The 17,332-nt window shown below is 36.4% G+C and overlaps 1 protein-coding gene across 2 annotated transcripts in view; it reads left to right on the top strand.

The window, feature by feature from the left end:
* The window catches only part of CDC123 (cell division cycle 123), a 60,511-nt gene that overhangs the window by 26,196 nt on the left and 16,983 nt on the right, over window positions 1-17,332 (top strand). For both annotated transcript variants that reach the window (XM_081053220.1, XM_081053221.1), the window contains 4 exons: window positions 9,275-9,323; window positions 12,967-13,042; window positions 15,872-15,994; window positions 16,877-16,905. In XM_081053220.1, coding sequence (XP_080909346.1) covers window positions 9,275-9,323; window positions 12,967-13,042; window positions 15,872-15,994; window positions 16,877-16,905 — 277 coding nt within the window. The remainder of the gene's footprint in view (window positions 1-9,274; window positions 9,324-12,966; window positions 13,043-15,871; window positions 15,995-16,876; window positions 16,906-17,332) is intronic.

Raw genomic sequence — 17,332 nt, 5'->3', positions numbered from 1 at the left:
TGGCACTGGAACCCTGGACTGAGGTAGGGCTGGAATTTCTCCTTTAGGGGTAGCGGGTACCCCCACAGGTGAAATGTCCCTCCCGATCTTTAACGATTGCATATGGGTGTGGCACCACCCCGGTCTGCTTCTACCAGTCTCCTTCCTACCATCTGGAGGTGGCTGCTTCTGCACGTCCTTAACTGAAAGTCTTCAGTTCAGCTTGATTTTAGGCGATTCTCAATAGTGGTTGTTTTGTAGATTAGTTGTAATTTTGATGTGTTGTGAGAGAAGATAAATGCAGCGTTTACTGCGCCATCTTGGTTGTCTCTCTAATCACTCTTAACTCATTATCATTTTAGTTTTTCCTTTTCTTCTCTGCTACTAGTGAAATCTAAGGAAATGGAATCTGTGTACCAGAACTCTTATTTCGGTTCTTGGTGAGCAATAAAAGTTACAACACCAAAACTCTGATGCTTCATTTTCCCCTGGGTCTGTATTTTTTCTTTATTTTTCTGTCCATGATTTAAATTTTTTTCTTATCGTCAGGAGTGATTTACTGTGAGGTATAATGTTGTAACCTTTCAACATTTTAGAAAAGCTTATCAGTGAGTACCGTGCCCTAGTAAATATCTAGGGCGGTATGCCACTTTAAAGCGTTCATGATTTTGTTTTCTCCCACTTTATAAACCTTTAATGGTGCGGTTTTCTCATTACTCATACAAATGACAAAATTGTGATCTTAGTTCATGGATTTAGGTAATTCCTAGGTTGTCAAGAGTAAATTCATGTAGTTGTTATTCTCAAAATATACTAATACTGTGATTCTCGTCCTCCCGCTCCTGCCACATTGACTGGCCCAAAGCAGAGACAGAACTGCCAGAATCTGAGCGGGTGATACTGTAAACCTATACTACCAGTGCTCGGATTCCACATCTTACCCACCGCAGACAGGACTCATCTTCAACTGCAGTGTCCGTCACTAGAGTCCTCTTCTGTTTCAACCTCCATCCAGCTTTTTCTTGCACAGTATGTTTCTTAATTGTAGCACAGCTCATCACAGTGATTCCATGGATACTTTCTCATTCTTCTTTCCTTGTAACAGCACAGGACACATTCCACCTTATCTTCTATATGCACCATCCATGTTTTTCTGATTGTCCATGCTCCCCTAATTCCGTACTCGTGCATCATTGTCATTAAATATGTTAACATTTGTTCTCTTTCAGTGGGTGAAATGTTTGGAACGGCATGATAAAACGGGGGGGTGATCACATTTAGGAAGTTCACAGAAAAAAAGGATGTCAATCTCAAGACATGTTTAGGGCATAATGAATATGCCTAATTTTAGTAAGATCCACTTGGCTGGCAGAAAACACAACTGTGTTTAAATTGAAGTAATGATTTGGGAAGTATCTTGGGGAGAAAGAAAGACAAAAAAGGTGACACTCCTATCAGTCATCAGTGCTAAGTACAGCTCATGCAGATTTTGGCTAAGATTTTTTTCTTTCTTTCTTTTGTTCGTTCATTCATTCGTTCATTTTTTTAAAAATTTGGATCTAGAACATTGCTTTCCAAAATTCCTGGCTATAATAATTTCAAAATGGATTAAAAATATACAGCATAATTTTATAGTAGTTTTCATCAGAGTAGACCTGTATTTTTCCCCAATAGAAGAAAAATCTTTTATTGTATCTTTACATTGTGATTTATGTAACATTCATTATTTAATAAGATTTGTGTATATTTTGGAGTTTCAATGGCTGGCTAGAGGACTGTAATTATTCTGCTAGAATTATGAGTTCATAATGCAACATAGAAGCCTCCTTTCGACCTAGATTGTAAATCATTAACTTGGAGTTAATATGACCTTCTGTTGCTACCTTGTTCAAAATTTCAAAGAAGTCTTCCAAAGTTAGGATAAAATACTTACTAAACCAGGAAAACATTTTAGAAGTGGATTTATTTTTTAAAATATGCTTCCAAGTGCATATGAAGATGGCTGTTAAGTGGTAATTATTGCTGTTCAGGTTGGCAAGAATCTTTACATGAAATTCAAAATAGAACCATATGATTTCACTGATATGTGGTATATAAACCAAAAACAACAGAAGAACAAGACAAACAACTGAAAGAACAAAAACTCATAGACATAAACAAGAGTTTAAGGGTTACCAGAGGGTAACGGGGGGGAGCGGGGCTCTAGAAGAGGGTAAACGGGATCCAGTATATGGTGGTTGAAAGAGAACTGACTCTGGGTGGTGAACACACAATGTGAGATACAGATAATGTATTACAGAATTGTACACCTGAAATGTATGTAAGTTTACTAACAATTGTTGCCCCAATAAACTTTAAAGAAAAAACAGAAATTCAAAATGTTCTTCTTTGTAATTACAGAAGAAACTGACCATTAATTTCTGGTTTTAACTAAAAGGCAGACTAAGATAACTTGAAAAATCTTCTGTTACAAACATCTTGAAATGCTGCGTAAAATATAAAATAGAACATAAAAATTGAAATGCACAGCTTAATTCACAAGAAATAAAAGGGAATCCCAGGTACAAGAAACAGCTTTCTGTTTCTTGGTTGAGAACCAGAGGGTTAGGTCGATAAGTTTTTTGGGGTGGTGTCGAAACTGATAAGGAGCATAGGTTTTAGTACCTTTAGAGCAGGGGTGTCCAAACTGTGGCCCCTGGGCCAACTGCGTTCCGCAATCCATTTTTAATTGGCCCGCAGCAAATTCCCAAAATATATTTAGTTTACTTAAATAAACCAGGTGAGGCAATACGTACTTCTCCTCGAGTGAGTGGCCTGGCTGTGTGTATTTTACCGCATATGGCCCTTGGTGAAAAACGTTGAAAAACGTTTGGACACCCCTTCTTTAGAGGGACAGGAGCCTGAGCATTAAGCCAAAATGAAGCGAGGAATTCAAAAAGAGACCCCTGTGCACCTTCAGGAAAGGATGAACAAGGAAAAAATTCATCCACAGAGACGGAGACAAAGAAACACCACTGAAACTGCTTGGGCTTTGGAGTTTTTTTGTTTTGTTTTGATTCGTTTTTTTTGTTTTGTTTTTTTTTAAGTTGAAAACTCTGGCTTAGGTTGAACAGTCAACTTGGAGTACAAAATTTAAACCACCTGCCTGGTTGGAGAACTCCCAAACTAAGAAAGTACCATAAAAATCAGTCCTGACTGGTTTTACCATTGACGCACCTGGGACATGCCGACTCAAAGTGCTCTGAGAAGACCCTCGTACCCCAGGCCTCCTTGGACCCCATAGAAGAAATAATCCCCACTAAATCTGCTCTCACAATGAAAACAACATAACAAGGAAACCGTACATGATGTTTGAGAATCAGACAGTAGACAAGAGGATACAGCTGTTCGATTTGAAATAACAGAAGTCTAAAATATAAAGTAAATATCTTTATTGATCAAACTCATAAAAAAATTAGAACTCTTAGAAGTTACTAGGGAAAAGCAAACAAAAGTTCTAGAAGTAGAACTTCTAGAAAAAAATGTGTTTATTAAAATTAAAAATTTGGTTACCTGTGCAAATAAGACATAGTTGAAGAAGATAATTCGTTTTCCGAATATAAGATACAGGGAAAGTACCCAAAATATAGCACAGAAGGATAACGAATTGGCAACTCTGGAATCTGGAGACATAGTGGATAAGTGAGAATGGTTAACATATATATAATAGAAGTTCAAAAAGGAAAGGAGAGAAAAGGGTGATTGGAGAGGCACAGTTTTGCATCGTCTGTGTTCTTGGTTCAGTCACTGAAGGGACTAATACAAGTATTTTAAAATTTCATGCAACTGAAGAGACTTCCTTGTTTCTATTAGGATATTCACATTTTCTGCTAGTATTATTTCTATGAGTATTCTCAATGGAGTAAATAGCCATGGTTTAAAGATTTCTTCCCTCCCTTCCAATCTCCCTGCCTTCCTTTTCTACCCTCCCCCCAACCTGGAGTGCTTTTTTTTTTTTTTAAGATTTTCTTTTTTTATTGGGGGAGGGAAACAGGACTTTACTGGTGAACAGTGTGTACTTCTAGGACTTTTTTTTTTTTTCCAAGTCAAGTTGTCCTTTCAACCTTAGTTGTGGAGGGCGCAGCTCAGCTCCAGGTCCAGTTGCCATTGCTAGTTGCAGGGGGCACAGCCCACCATCCTTTGCAGGAGTCGAACCGGCAACCTTGTGGTAGAGAGGACGCACTCCAACCAACTGAGCCATCCGGGAGCTCGGCGGCAGCTCAGCTCAAGGTGCCGTGTTCAATCTTAGTTGCAGGAGGTGGAGCCCACCATTCCAGGTGGGAGTCGAGGAGTTGAACTGGCAACCTTGTAGTTGAGAGCCCACAGGCAGGCCCATGTGGGAATTGAACCGGCAGCCTTCGGAGTTAGGAGCATGGAGCTCTAACCGCTGGCCCCCCCAACCTAAAGTTTTAAGACCATTTGTTTATATAAGGATTGTAAAAATTCAAGTGCTGTTTATATTCTAATTATATCACTCATTTTTGCTTTTAAAACCTACCTCCTCCAGAATGTAAATGGAGCCTACGTATCCACACACAACATTCTGTGCAGTATTTTGGCTGAGCTTCTGGTAGTATTATTATTGACCTTTACATTCAGTCTTAACTGGAGGGCTCTGTACTTCTCTCCTTTAAGGGATGATAATTGGCCACCTGGTTAATCCTATTAGTAAGAAAAAGTCTTGTACAGTAATCTCACATGCCACATATGTTCTCACTTCTACCTTCTGAAACTAGTCAGGTTTTTAAAACATTAAATGTTAAACTAATCAATACTTTAAAAATAATGTTACGAGACAATGGAATGCAAATATATATTAAAAGGTATACCTATGTTAAAGTAGCAATAAGAGGATTAACCCACAATTGAAATCAATATTTATAGGAATAAAGGAGGATTAAAAAAATATATATAATGAAGACCTGTGTTTTGGAATCATTCCTTTTGGTTTTCCTCTAATGTTTTTAAAACAGGTAGATACAGAACCTTAATCCAGCTTGTTTTATTTAGAATGCTATATTAATAAGTACTATCCTCTGTTTACAAAAAAATACGGTTAAAACCACATTTCAAAAATGAAAATGGCAGTAGTTATTCCTACATTAACCATTGAGATAATGCTTTGTTATTTTGTTTATTTGAATTCCTTTGTCATTTCTCACCTTCCAACTCCCTTGTATCTTTCAGATATATTTAAATTAAGAAAAGATAGACAATTGGTTCAATTTTAGCATGATAGTGAACTATTGGTTAGTTGGAAGCTAAAATGCTAACTTTTAAAGTAAACTTGAATTGGCTTATTATAAAAGCAACACGTGTACTTTGTACTTTTATGTATTTTTAAATTCCTCAAGTTTGAAGGTAATGTATTTTAAATTCCTCAAAATAAAAGTAGTGTATGTTCTATTTGATAAATACAGTGTTGTCAATACTACAGTTAAGCAACAGAAGAAATTAACAGTCACTTCTGAAGAACCATTGTTAACATTTTGATATTTATCATTCTTATATTTTCCTATGTATGTTTTAAAATTGAAACTACTGTGTATAGTTTTGTGACCTTTTTATTATTTAAAAGTATACTGTATTGGGAACATTTTTGTCTCTTATGAAAGATTCTTTATCACATCTTTTATCCCTCATAATAGGGTATGGTTTTTTAACATTTTTTTCATGTTTTCATTTAGAATTTAAAAAGACGTTGAGGAAAAATGTTTTAAGGGTTAAAATGAATTTGTATAATAGAATTTGTAAAATAATTAGCATTTTATTAATTAAAATGTTCAGGCTGTAAAAATAGAAATAAAAGGTGAGGGAATCTTTTGAAATGATCAAGGACTTCAAATTCATTTTGTTTTAACCACACAGGAGGTTTTGTGCAAAGTGGGCATTTTATAGCAACTGCAAAGTTGCTGAATACTGTGGTGACTTTCGTGGATTTTAGGCGAGCCTGACTGACAGTTTTCAGCGGAAGCCATGGTTTGAAGACCATGCTTGGTCTACCAGCTGCTCAGACTAGACCCTTCTCCCTTTTCCTTGCTTCTTCATTTCCCCAAGAATGGTGCAGGTCCACTGAAGGGGCCTAGAATGGGCCAACAGGCATCTCATATTCATTTTCCCAAGAACCTCTTAGTTTTAGGACTGGAGATACTGCTCAGAATCACCTTTTCTGTAATGTGTGCGTCTGGTCTCCATTTTGGACCCGAGGGACTGGGTCAAATCTCTTGGAATGTATTTTGAGAGAATAGCTTAGGTCCATTCTAATGTACATTTGTTTTCAAACTTGTGTTCTAGAAACTCTGACATCCTGAAATTCAATGTGTAGGTTCATTGGTTTACTGAAAACAGAAAGGGAAGAAAAGGAGACCTGGCAAGTTGTCTGCAAATTTGCACAGAAAACTTCAGAAATCACCTAATTCCATCTCCCAGTTTACTGCTGAGGCGACTGACATCCAGCCAGAGAAGTTAATTGACTTTTCCAAGATCATGTGATGCTTGTACAGAGCCCAGGATCCTGATATTTTAAAACCTCTGCCCATTGTTTTTGTTTATATTCGTTGGAACATTTTCCTCTATGCCTTATGTAGAAGTAGAAATCTAGGATGTTTCGCGTGTCTCTGTCCAGGCTATGCCAAGCATAATTTTCTTAAATGTTAGAAAATGGATAGCAGAGAACTTCAGAAATGTGCTTCATGCTTATCAGTCTGCTGATCCTGAGGGAAAAGGGTGAGGGTTTTTTTTAAGGATAAAAAATAATTGTTAATTTTTACCAACTTGACAGTTCATGACCTTAATTTTGATTAACATGAAACAATCTATGAGATGAATTTTTATTTAAAACATTTTTAAGTAAATGAAAAGCTAGTTTTCTGATTTTAGCTTATAACTCCTCAGGGTAACATACCTTTAAATTGGTTTGATTTGAAGGAAGGGATTTTTGCTTTGTGAAGAAAATGAGATCTTAAAATAGCATCAGTGTGTGCTGGAATGTATAAAAAGAGAAGTTTTACAAATTGTTCTTTTGGAAGATTCATGTTATATTGTGGAGGTATGATTTGCTTAATGGTAGGTCTTTTTGTTTCTTTTTTTCTTTTTTAGCGGTGGTAGTGCTTGAGCCTAAAGTACTGACACTGTATGTGGCTTTTTGTTTGTTTGTTTTTTAAATTGATATCTGAGAGCTTTAATAGCATTTCTAGAACCTTCATCCCAGAGGGAAATGTGCAGCATGTGGCTCAATGTGCTCGCCACCACTTACTTGATTTCTCACCTTGTATCCTCATGTGATAAATGTGGACAATAATAGCACTCTCTCAGATTGTTGCAAACGTAAGATGGTAAGACGCTTCATCTGGTGCCTGTGCACTAACAGAGAAGCGACGTTAGTAAAGCAACCTCTGTGTAACTTTCTTTGTAATTCAGATTATACTGGTCAGTGCCCCATTACTAGTCAGAATAAAAGACCTTATGCCTGAGGATTTTCAGCCAGCCAAATAAATTAGAATTGCTGTTGTTTGTAGTATAAAACATAAAGGATCACAGAGAATTTCAACCTAATTAAATATTCAGGGAAATTTAAAAGCTTTTCAAACTCAATTTTACTTGTATACTGCTTAAGACATCTTGAAAGATATTTTTTGTTTTGCTTGTGTGTTATAAAAAATACCTCTTCGACTGCAAGTTTTGCTCACTCTTTCATTGTCAGTATTCTCCAGGATTCTGTCATCTGTCTGAAGTGATCACGTCTGCTTTTTTGACTTGAGCTCTTCTCCCCCCATATGATGATTACTTCCAGATAATTCTCTTGAGCTCCTCCCTGTGTTTTGAGTTTCCAGTTGCTTATTAGACATCTCTGTGTGGTTCTAGGATGTCACCTACATAATTGTCTCCCTTCTTTTCCTCACCCCGTGTCACCTGCTTTTCCTCTGCCTTAGTGAGTAGCCTTCCCATCGCCACTCAGTGAGTCATCAAACAAAGCCAGACCCCCAGACTCGTCCTGGACTCTCCCCTGTCCCTCAGTTTGAGTCAGTCACCAAGAAATGTGACTCTGGCTCCAAAATATCTCCACGTAGTGCTTCCCCTCTCTCTCTCCTCCCGTCGCCTCCTCTATCCCCAGGACTGTTTTAAGCAGCCTCCCAGCTAGTCTCTGCCTCCAGTTGGCCACCTTCCTCGAGCTGTCCAGTACCATTGCCATCGGGATCGATAGTCCTAAAGCCTGAATGGAATGATCTCCCTCTTGCTGTGAAACTTCTAGCTCCCCATTGTCTGCATAATAAAATATGACTTCCCGCGGTAATCAAACAAGACCCTTCGTGGTCTGGAGACTCCTTGTCCAAAATTTCTTCCTGACTTCGCCTTTTGGTAATTCTCCCCTTGTATTCTACACTCCATTGGTCCTGCTCTCTGGTAATTCTGTGATACTGCGTGACATGTGTCACCTCCTTCCCTGCTTCAGCACGCAATTCCCTTGTCTTAAACGCAGACCTTGCTCTTCCTGTTGAGTGAAGGCTTCTTGACTCCCCTCCCCCCAACAGAGCTAATCAGCTCTTGCTTTGTGTTAGCACACTATTTTCATTTTTATTTTCAGTGTTTTGAAATTCTTCATCTACTTGTTAGGCTTTCCTCACCAGACTGACTTCAAGGGCAAGGACTCTTAATCATGTTAGCATTCCCAGTGCCCAGCCAGGCCTTGCTTAGATAGACCTTTAATAAACAGTGTGAAAAATTGTTCATGAAACCGAGGATTCTTAGAGGAGGGGAAGCAGTATACTTAATGGAGGAATGAAAAATTCTAGGATAACTTTTTAAATGGCATGTGGGAGAAGAATTAGATGAACTCTGTGTGGCGTTAGATGGCAGAGTTAATGTCTGCAGAGACTTCTGGTTCAGCCGTAAAGAACACCATGAGAACTGAAAACCAGCAGGGCCGTCCTGCCTGCATCTGGAATCTGCAGTTACACAGCGGGAGTTACAGTCCTGGCGTGGTCACTCAGTTGGTCTTTTCTGGGTCTTAGCTGCTTGTTTGATAGAACAGTAGAGATTTATAGTAGCTCATAGGGTTGTTTTAAGGATTAATGATGTGACTTTTCAGGGTGCCTAGGGTAACCCCGGCATCGAATAGTGCTTACTATGTGCTCTATGGATTCCAATTAGTTTCCTGTTTTGGGGTGCTTAATCCCATGTTTAATATAAATAATGTGTCTGCATAAACTGACACCATTAAAAAAAGATTCACTTGCCTTTTTTTGTCCCCTCCAAGGTTTGTCCATTGTACTGATGACTCCCCAGATCCTTGTGTGGAATATGAGGTAAGAAACTTTATTTTAATTGCAATGAAGTTGATAATCCTAGATGAAAATGCGTTGAGAACTGCTATTCATTAAGTGAAACGAGTGGAATTTTTTGGATTAATTTCTCTGGAAACTTAGGGTCACTGAATTTTTAAATTTATGAAATAGATATATAAAAATACATATTCTCTCAATATAGAGTATATATAGAAAAAATATATGTACACTATATACATACAGTTGTCCTAGGTATTCATGAGGTGTTAGTTCCAGGACCTGCCAAGGATACCAGATTCTGTAGATGTTCAAGTCCCTTATGAAATGGCATACTGTTTGCATGTAACTAATGCCAGTCCTCCCTATATTACTTTAATCTCTAGATTACTTATAATACCTAATACAGTGTCATTGCTTTGTGTATTTATACTGTACTGTTTAAGGAATAATGCCAAGAAAGAAAAGTCTGGACTTGTTCAGTGCAGACCCAAAACATCCTAGGCCTAACTATACGCTACACGTCAGGAACAATGACACGTCAGGAACAATCCTAGGCCTAACTATACACCACACGTCAGGAACAATGTAACATCTTTTTTCAAACATTTTTGATCTACAGTTAGTTGAGTCTGTGGATGCGGAACCGCAGATCTGGAGGGCTGACTATACCACAGAATACACGTATTTTGTAATAAAACAAACACCTTTATAATCACCAGCCAGCTTTACCTGGTTAATAAGCTTTTTAATCTGGCATACTAGGAAAAATAGTCATCACCATTTTACCTTGTAGGCCCAGTGGACCTTTTTATTACTTTAATGTTGTTTGCTCATTTTACAAATTGCATACAGAAGTAAGAATAAAAGGATAGTGAAAGACTTTACTAGAAATAAACATAGCAAACCCAAATTTTTATTTCGTATTTTCCTAGTTTGAAGATGTACATACCACACACACACACACACACACACACACACACACACACACACACACACCCTCTGAAATGGACAGTGTTCTTGGATGCGACTTGAACTGCTCATCAGCTGTTAGGAATGAATCTGGAACATACTTTTCCAGGTTTATTTAAATGTTGATTGTTGATTCCGGTTTCCAACTGCATCCCCAATAGGCGTATCATTACTTCTGGTTCTTCCTGCCCTAGCTTTGTCAGAATGTGGTGCTTTGAAAACTTTGACAGCTCGTAATTTGTTGAAGAGAAGATGGCCATCCTTGCTCCATAATTGCAAAACATTTGCATTTTTGGATTGATAACACCATTTAGAATTAGTACAGTGATCTTTTAAAAACTATTTCTTTATACATTTGCTTCAGTCACCTTTGTATATACACATGCTCTCAAAATTTGTGCACTGACTCACTGTGTGAAGTAATTTTTAGTGTGTTGAGTGTATCTATTGGCATATCTTCTGCAATTATACCGTGTGTGGGACAGTTAACTTACTATTCACCAGGCCACCAATTACTAGATCTTTTAGCACTTGTAATTGAGATCTTTGCATACTATTTGTGAGGGTTTCTTTTTTTTAATTTAATAGCATAGTATGAGCATTTTCCCAAGTGATTAAAATTTTTATAACATTATTTATATGTATATAATCATATCTGTTGTTTCACTGAACAAACATTTGTTAAACACCTGCTATATCTTATTACTTTGTGCTGGAAACACAAAAATGAAAAAGATTGTTCTTCTAGTCTTGCCCTAAGGCATAATCTTTGTTGAGATGTCATTATATATCCCCAGGATTTATTTCATCAGCAGCTTGCTCTTATACTGCTTTTTTGAGAATATGCCATCATCATGTTAGTGTATAGGGCTTAAAACCCAGTTTTACAAGCCTACGTAAGTGATGTTTGTAGAGTAATTAAAATGAAAAAAGTTACAAGCAGAATCCTATATATCGTGTACTCTCGTCCGTGTGCATTTAAAAAGATATATGTATTCACTATATGTTCATATATTCATGGAATGCTTCTGGAAAGGTGTGTGAGAAATTGACAGCATTGGTTGCCACTGAGGTGAAGGACAAAGGGATTGGATGGAGGGAAGATTCACCTCTTACCGTTCTGTATTTTTGTAGTCAACTGCAACATATGTAATACCTGTCTAAAACGTTATTTTAATAAAGATTATGTAAATTTTCTAAAAATTTAATATTAGTATGCAACAATTGTTTATGTCTTTATTGCTTAAATGAAAATTATCATAGCCACAAAAATATATATGCTACTATCAGCTTTGAATAGATAAGAACAGTGTAATATTTTAGTTTGGGTTTCTTCATTTAATAATTAGGTCTTTTAAAAGATTTGACACATACAAAGCTTGACCAAAAAGACACAGTGATAAAATTGAAATCAGTGCATTTTAAATTTGTAAGGCATATTTTAACAATTCAGTTTTTTTTTTTAAGTAAAGCAACTTATTAATAAAAATGTAAAAATACAAGAAAATATGAGGAACCTACCACCACCCAGATACATCCTCAGTGTTAGCATTTGGGTCTTTAACTTTCTTTTCTTGAAGTGTGTGTGTGTGTGTGTACTCTTCTTAAAGTACTTTGCGTACTGTTTTTCCCCCACTTATAGCATGTGTGAGCACTTTCCCAGTTCATTAAATATTTTTTTTTATCATGATTTTTAGTGGCTGCTTATTTTATCTATTTGCTGTTTCACCTGACAAACGTTTCTTAAGCACATGCTATCGCATGCTTTGCTGGAACACAAATGAATAAGACCCAGTTCCTTGCTCTTAGGGAAGTTACAGCTTAGTAGGGAAGCAAGACTTACATGAAATTATTATAGTGCAATATGGTATATATGTGCTTACTGTAGAATGTCATATACAGGAAACTACGGGAAACACAGGATGTAGGACGGGAGGATACTTAACTCACTGGGCGATTCGGAATGGCACCAAGAATAGTTCAAGTGCCATCTCACAGGTCTTAAAGGACAAAGAACGGTATGCCAGGATAAGGGAGGCTGGAGGTCGTAGCCATTTATTACAGTTGATAGTTCAAAAAAGAGGACTGGTTTTCTCCAAAGAACAGACTCAGAAGCATGCATTGTCAACTGTACTACCTATGAAAAATCACAGCAATGAAATAGTGTATAAATAGTATATTACATAATTACAGTAATGAGAAACATTTACTTGGGCCATTGATAGAATTGGTTTGTTTTAAAATAATGGGAACATCATGGAAGGGCTATACGATTCTTTGTGATAAGCCATAATAATTTTATCAGAGTATGTATTACAGAGTGTTGCTTATAGTAGATAATTTGAAATTTTTGTATTTTTTTGATACTTTTAAAGAGGTGAAGAACATGAATTACAGGGCAACTTATGGAACAGCAGTGATAAGATTTGACTTCATCAATCTTGGGATTCTGCATTATGTTGGAACTCTCAAAATTTATGCATTTTGTCATAAAAAGTGTCAACCCAATTTTCCGTGTTTATTAGACTAATAGATTCCAACTTTTCTCTACATCCCATGTCAAGAATGTTTTGTGATGTCTTTTTAAAAAACCATTTGATAATGACAATTGTGATAGTTGGCATAAAGTTATCTATTAGACTAGTACACATTCCCTTGTTACATAGTTGTGTTACATTGTTTCGTTTTTCTATAGCTTGTTCTTAGAAAATGGTGTGAATTAATTCCTGGGGCTGAGTTCCGATGTTTTGTCAAGGAAAACAAGCTTATTGGTGAGTTTTTATTAACCCTTGAAAGTATTGTTGAAAGAAGACAAGCTTTTGATGGAAGGAAATTTCTAGTAATTAGGACAGGGGTAACAATCTGTATTTCTCTCAGATGTTTCCTCTGACCAATTAGTACTGACTCTCTGGAATGCTGTATTGACAAGAATCCTGAGGCCATATTCAGTTTCCATAGGACATGTGAGGTGTGGTCAAACAATATGGTGAATGTTTAAATTAAAAAAAAATTATTACAATAAAAGACACATTGCCATTAGTCCCCCCTCAAAATATCCCCCTTACTTCGAACACTTATCCAATCATTCTTGACACTTTCTGAAGCAGTTCTGGAAGTCCTCTTTCATGAGTGCCGTTAGTTGCTCTGTTGTGGCTGCCTTGATGTCCTGAATCGTTTTGACTTTGGGGAAGGGCCAGAAGTCGCATGGTGCCAGACCTAGTGAATAAGATGGATGAGGACACACTGCAATGTTTTTGTTTGTTTGTTTGTTTGTTTGTTTGTGTTTTTTAAAATTTATTGGGGTGACAATTGTTAGTAAAATTACATAGATTTCAGGTGTACAATTCTGTATTACATCATCTATAAATCCCATTGTATGTTCACCCCCCCAGAGTCAGTTCTCCTTCCATCACCATATATTTGATCCCCCTTACCCTCATCTCCTACCCCCCACCCCCCTTACCCTCTGGTAACCACTAAACCGTTGTCTGTGTCTATGAGTTTTTGTTTCTCATTTGTTTGTCTTGTTCTTTTGTTGTTTTGGGTTTATATACCACATATCAGTGAAAGCATATGGTTTTCTGATTTTTATAGGAACATTTGTGATAACATGGATGGATCTTGAGAGTATGATGCTAAGCGAAATAAGTCAGACTGAAAAAGCACAGTGTTTTTATGTGACAGAAATTGCCACATATCAGAAGCAATGGAGGAAATTTATGACACACTTTAAAACACACCTTCTCTCAACCGTAGCTCACACCCAACTGATTGCACTGAACAAGTTGAACCTTGTCACACACTGTTACTAAGGTTCGATGCGCTGTTTCCCGTATTGAAGATCCCTGCCTTTCCATGGGATGGCACTTGGCAGCAGCATTCACCATATTTTGTGATCACAACAGAAAGGCTTCGTGTCACACATCACTTCTGGTACGGCAGTTTCTGTCAAATAAAAACATTACAGTGTGTCCTCATCCACCTTATTCACTAGATCTGGCACCGTGTGACTTCTGGCTCTTCCCCAAAGTCAAAACGATTCAGGACATCAAGGCAGCCACAATAGCACAACTAAAGACACTCAGGAAAGAGGACTTCCAGAACTGCTTCAGAAGGTGGCAAGAACGATGGGACAAGTGTGTTTGAAGTGAGGGGGAGTATTTTGAGGGGGGTTAATGGCAGTGTGTCTTGCTGTAATAAATTTTTTAAATTTAAACATTCACTGTATTGTTTGATCACATCTCACAGTATTGTCAATTCGTCATGTTGGTGTGGATTCTGGAGATGAAAGTGATGGTCTTTATCCTTTCCAATTTAGGATGTGTCTAATGTTACCTGCTTTCTCTTTGGGACTTTTCTAAGTATTACTGTCTACATACTGTTTCTTTTAAGCATCATAAAAAGCCAAGTTTTTAAACGTTGATTATCAGAGCACTGTTTATTATTCTAGCAAGAGGAAATACGTGGACAAATAAATAAGTGTATTACTTTAAAAGTCAACCATTTTCTTTCCTCTCAGGTTTTTTGTTTGCTATGGTTCATTCAAATTACAAAACACCAGTTACAAAGTAAACATTTGTGAGTTTTTAAGAATTGAAATTTATTGTATATGAGAGTTTTAGTGCATCTTAAAATGATATCTGCTATGATTTATCTTTGTTCTGCTTGCCAAGCCTAGTTCAATGGCAGATTAAGCATAGCTAGATATTTTGTTTTCCTATTAAATTACTGAAGACAATTTGCATTTTTTTGTGCATGTTTTCCATAAAGTAAAATTTGTCTTCACTCAAGAAAAGTGTGATTTGATGTTGACATTTGTTAGCTTACCTAAAAGAGACTTGGGGTGCTTGAATTTATCATATTGTCAGATATTCCTGGAAAAGCTGCACTGTTAAGTCCAGCTAAAGACGGGCATCATATTGGCATGTGATTAAGAAACTGGATGGAAGCCCTTCTTTCAGAGCAGAGAACTTTTTCCTAGGCCTAGAGCAAATTGAGGGAGTTCTTAACAATAGTCCCTTTAGTGTATTTAGAATAATATCAGTAAGTCACTCTGAAGAAAGGAATGTTTACTTTTCCATGGCTTGAAGCATCAGGCTTGGGAGGCAAGGCTACATGTATGAACAAGAAAAATAGACTGCCTCCATGAAACACAACATGAATATGGAAGACATATGGCGAGGAGTATTTTATATTTTCCCAAAGAAAGCACAAAAGAATACCAATTTGTGAAGAGTTCGTTGGAAAAATCAATGAGAAGCAATTTATGTGTGCAGGTTTAAAATTGCTTCTTTCATTTTTTGCATAGTCATTTTTATGAATTCGAATTCTGTCCCTTGTACTAAATAAAAATAGCTACTATTTCTAAGTAACAATGCATGACTTTATGGAACTTTAGGATTTACCTATCCATACAAACCTTTGCAACTTATAAGTTTTATATCTATAAGATGCTGAATAATGTACAGTGCAATCAGTGTTCTTCTGGTTGGTCTTCTGATCCGCTTTAATGTTTCTTTCAAGAGATGGTTTAAATCACATTTTGGTGTTTTTGAAAAGAATATTGTGTAATAACAGATTATAAAATATTTTCTTGTCAGGTATTTCTCAAAGAGATTACACACAATACTATGATCATATTTCTAAACAAAAGGAAGAGATTTGCCGATGCATACAAGACTTCTTCAAGAAACACATACAATATAAATTCTTAGATGAAGACTGTGAGTATTTTTTATTCACTCAGTGAAATGAAATGAAATCCATAATGTGAATGAATCTTATTTTACAGTAGTGCATATTTTAAAGCAGGATTCAAAACACTGTATTTTAAGCATTTTATTATATTACTATTTGGTATTGTTAATGGTTTGCTTGTTAATTTTACCTTATTTAATCAGAGTTCCTTTTTAATATTGAGACAGTTCTCTCTCCTGCCATTTTAGATAGTTTATTATGCATTTCAAAGGGTCTACCTACAAAGGATAAAATGCTTCTGTTATCAGTATTAAATTAGCTACATGACTGATCTATCGTCTAGATTTTTTGCGTGATCAGATAGCACCAGTTACAGAGTAAATATTTGAGTTGTTTTTAAGAATTGAAATTGTATACGAGAGTTTTCATGCATCTTAAAATTATATCTGCTATGATTTACCTTTTTTCTGCTTGCCAAGCCTAGTTCTATGGCAGATTTGATTGGGAAAAAAAGATTAATCATGCCATAAGCATAGCTAGATTTTACACTTTCCTACTTTCATTCCCCATCAAACAAGTAAGTGATTGGTGCTTCTTTCACTAGTACATTGAACCTGTATATAATGGTGAACTGGTTGAGATGATGTCAGTGTTTGGTTTGAGTTTTTAAATAGAAGGGTAAATTATGGCTGAGGGTAGAGAATAGGAAAACAAAATTACATAAAGTAAAACATTGCAGGATGCTTTTTTATGTTTGAAGTTTTGAGATTTAGAAGCATTCAGTTCTCAACATCAATTATATTCTGCTGTTGGAGTAACTAATAATAAAATGCATTTTAACTTTCAAAAGGAGGCTTAGTTCATGATAATTGTGGTTATTAATTTGAAGTTTTTTTTCTTTCTTACAGTTGTATTCGATATATATAGAGACAGTAGGGTAAGTGAAAACTATATTTAATTGTGCTTTAAAATCAGGGCTGATCTTAAATGAAGTACGTAGCCATTATGTATGTAAAGGGCCCACTGCTCAAAAAATATTTTCTCAAACCAGCTAAAGTGTTTGAAATTCACAGTGGTCAGGAATCTCCCCTTAAAATATACTTAACATTACAAGACATCTTCAGTAATGATGTATCACAAGTTTAGGGATTATTTATTTAACAGATGGCTAAATGGTCACCTTATGCCCTGCTTTCCACTTTTGTCAGAAGTCTGCTTAAAATAGCTCAGTTTGCACACTTAGTTGTGGCCAGGAATTTGTCATTTGATATTTACATAATTATTTTTAGTCACCTAAAAGATCCTTAGCATGATTTGAGTCACTTTTATCTTTTGATTTAGAATGAGGATTGGAGTAGTGTATA

The sequence above is a fragment of the Rhinolophus hipposideros genome, assembly GCF_964194185.1.
Source record: "Rhinolophus hipposideros genome assembly, chromosome: 1".
NCBI lineage: Eukaryota > Metazoa > Chordata > Mammalia > Chiroptera > Rhinolophidae > Rhinolophus > Rhinolophus hipposideros.
Note: the sequence above shows the minus strand (reverse complement) of the source record. Positions and strands in the feature narration are given on the sequence as shown.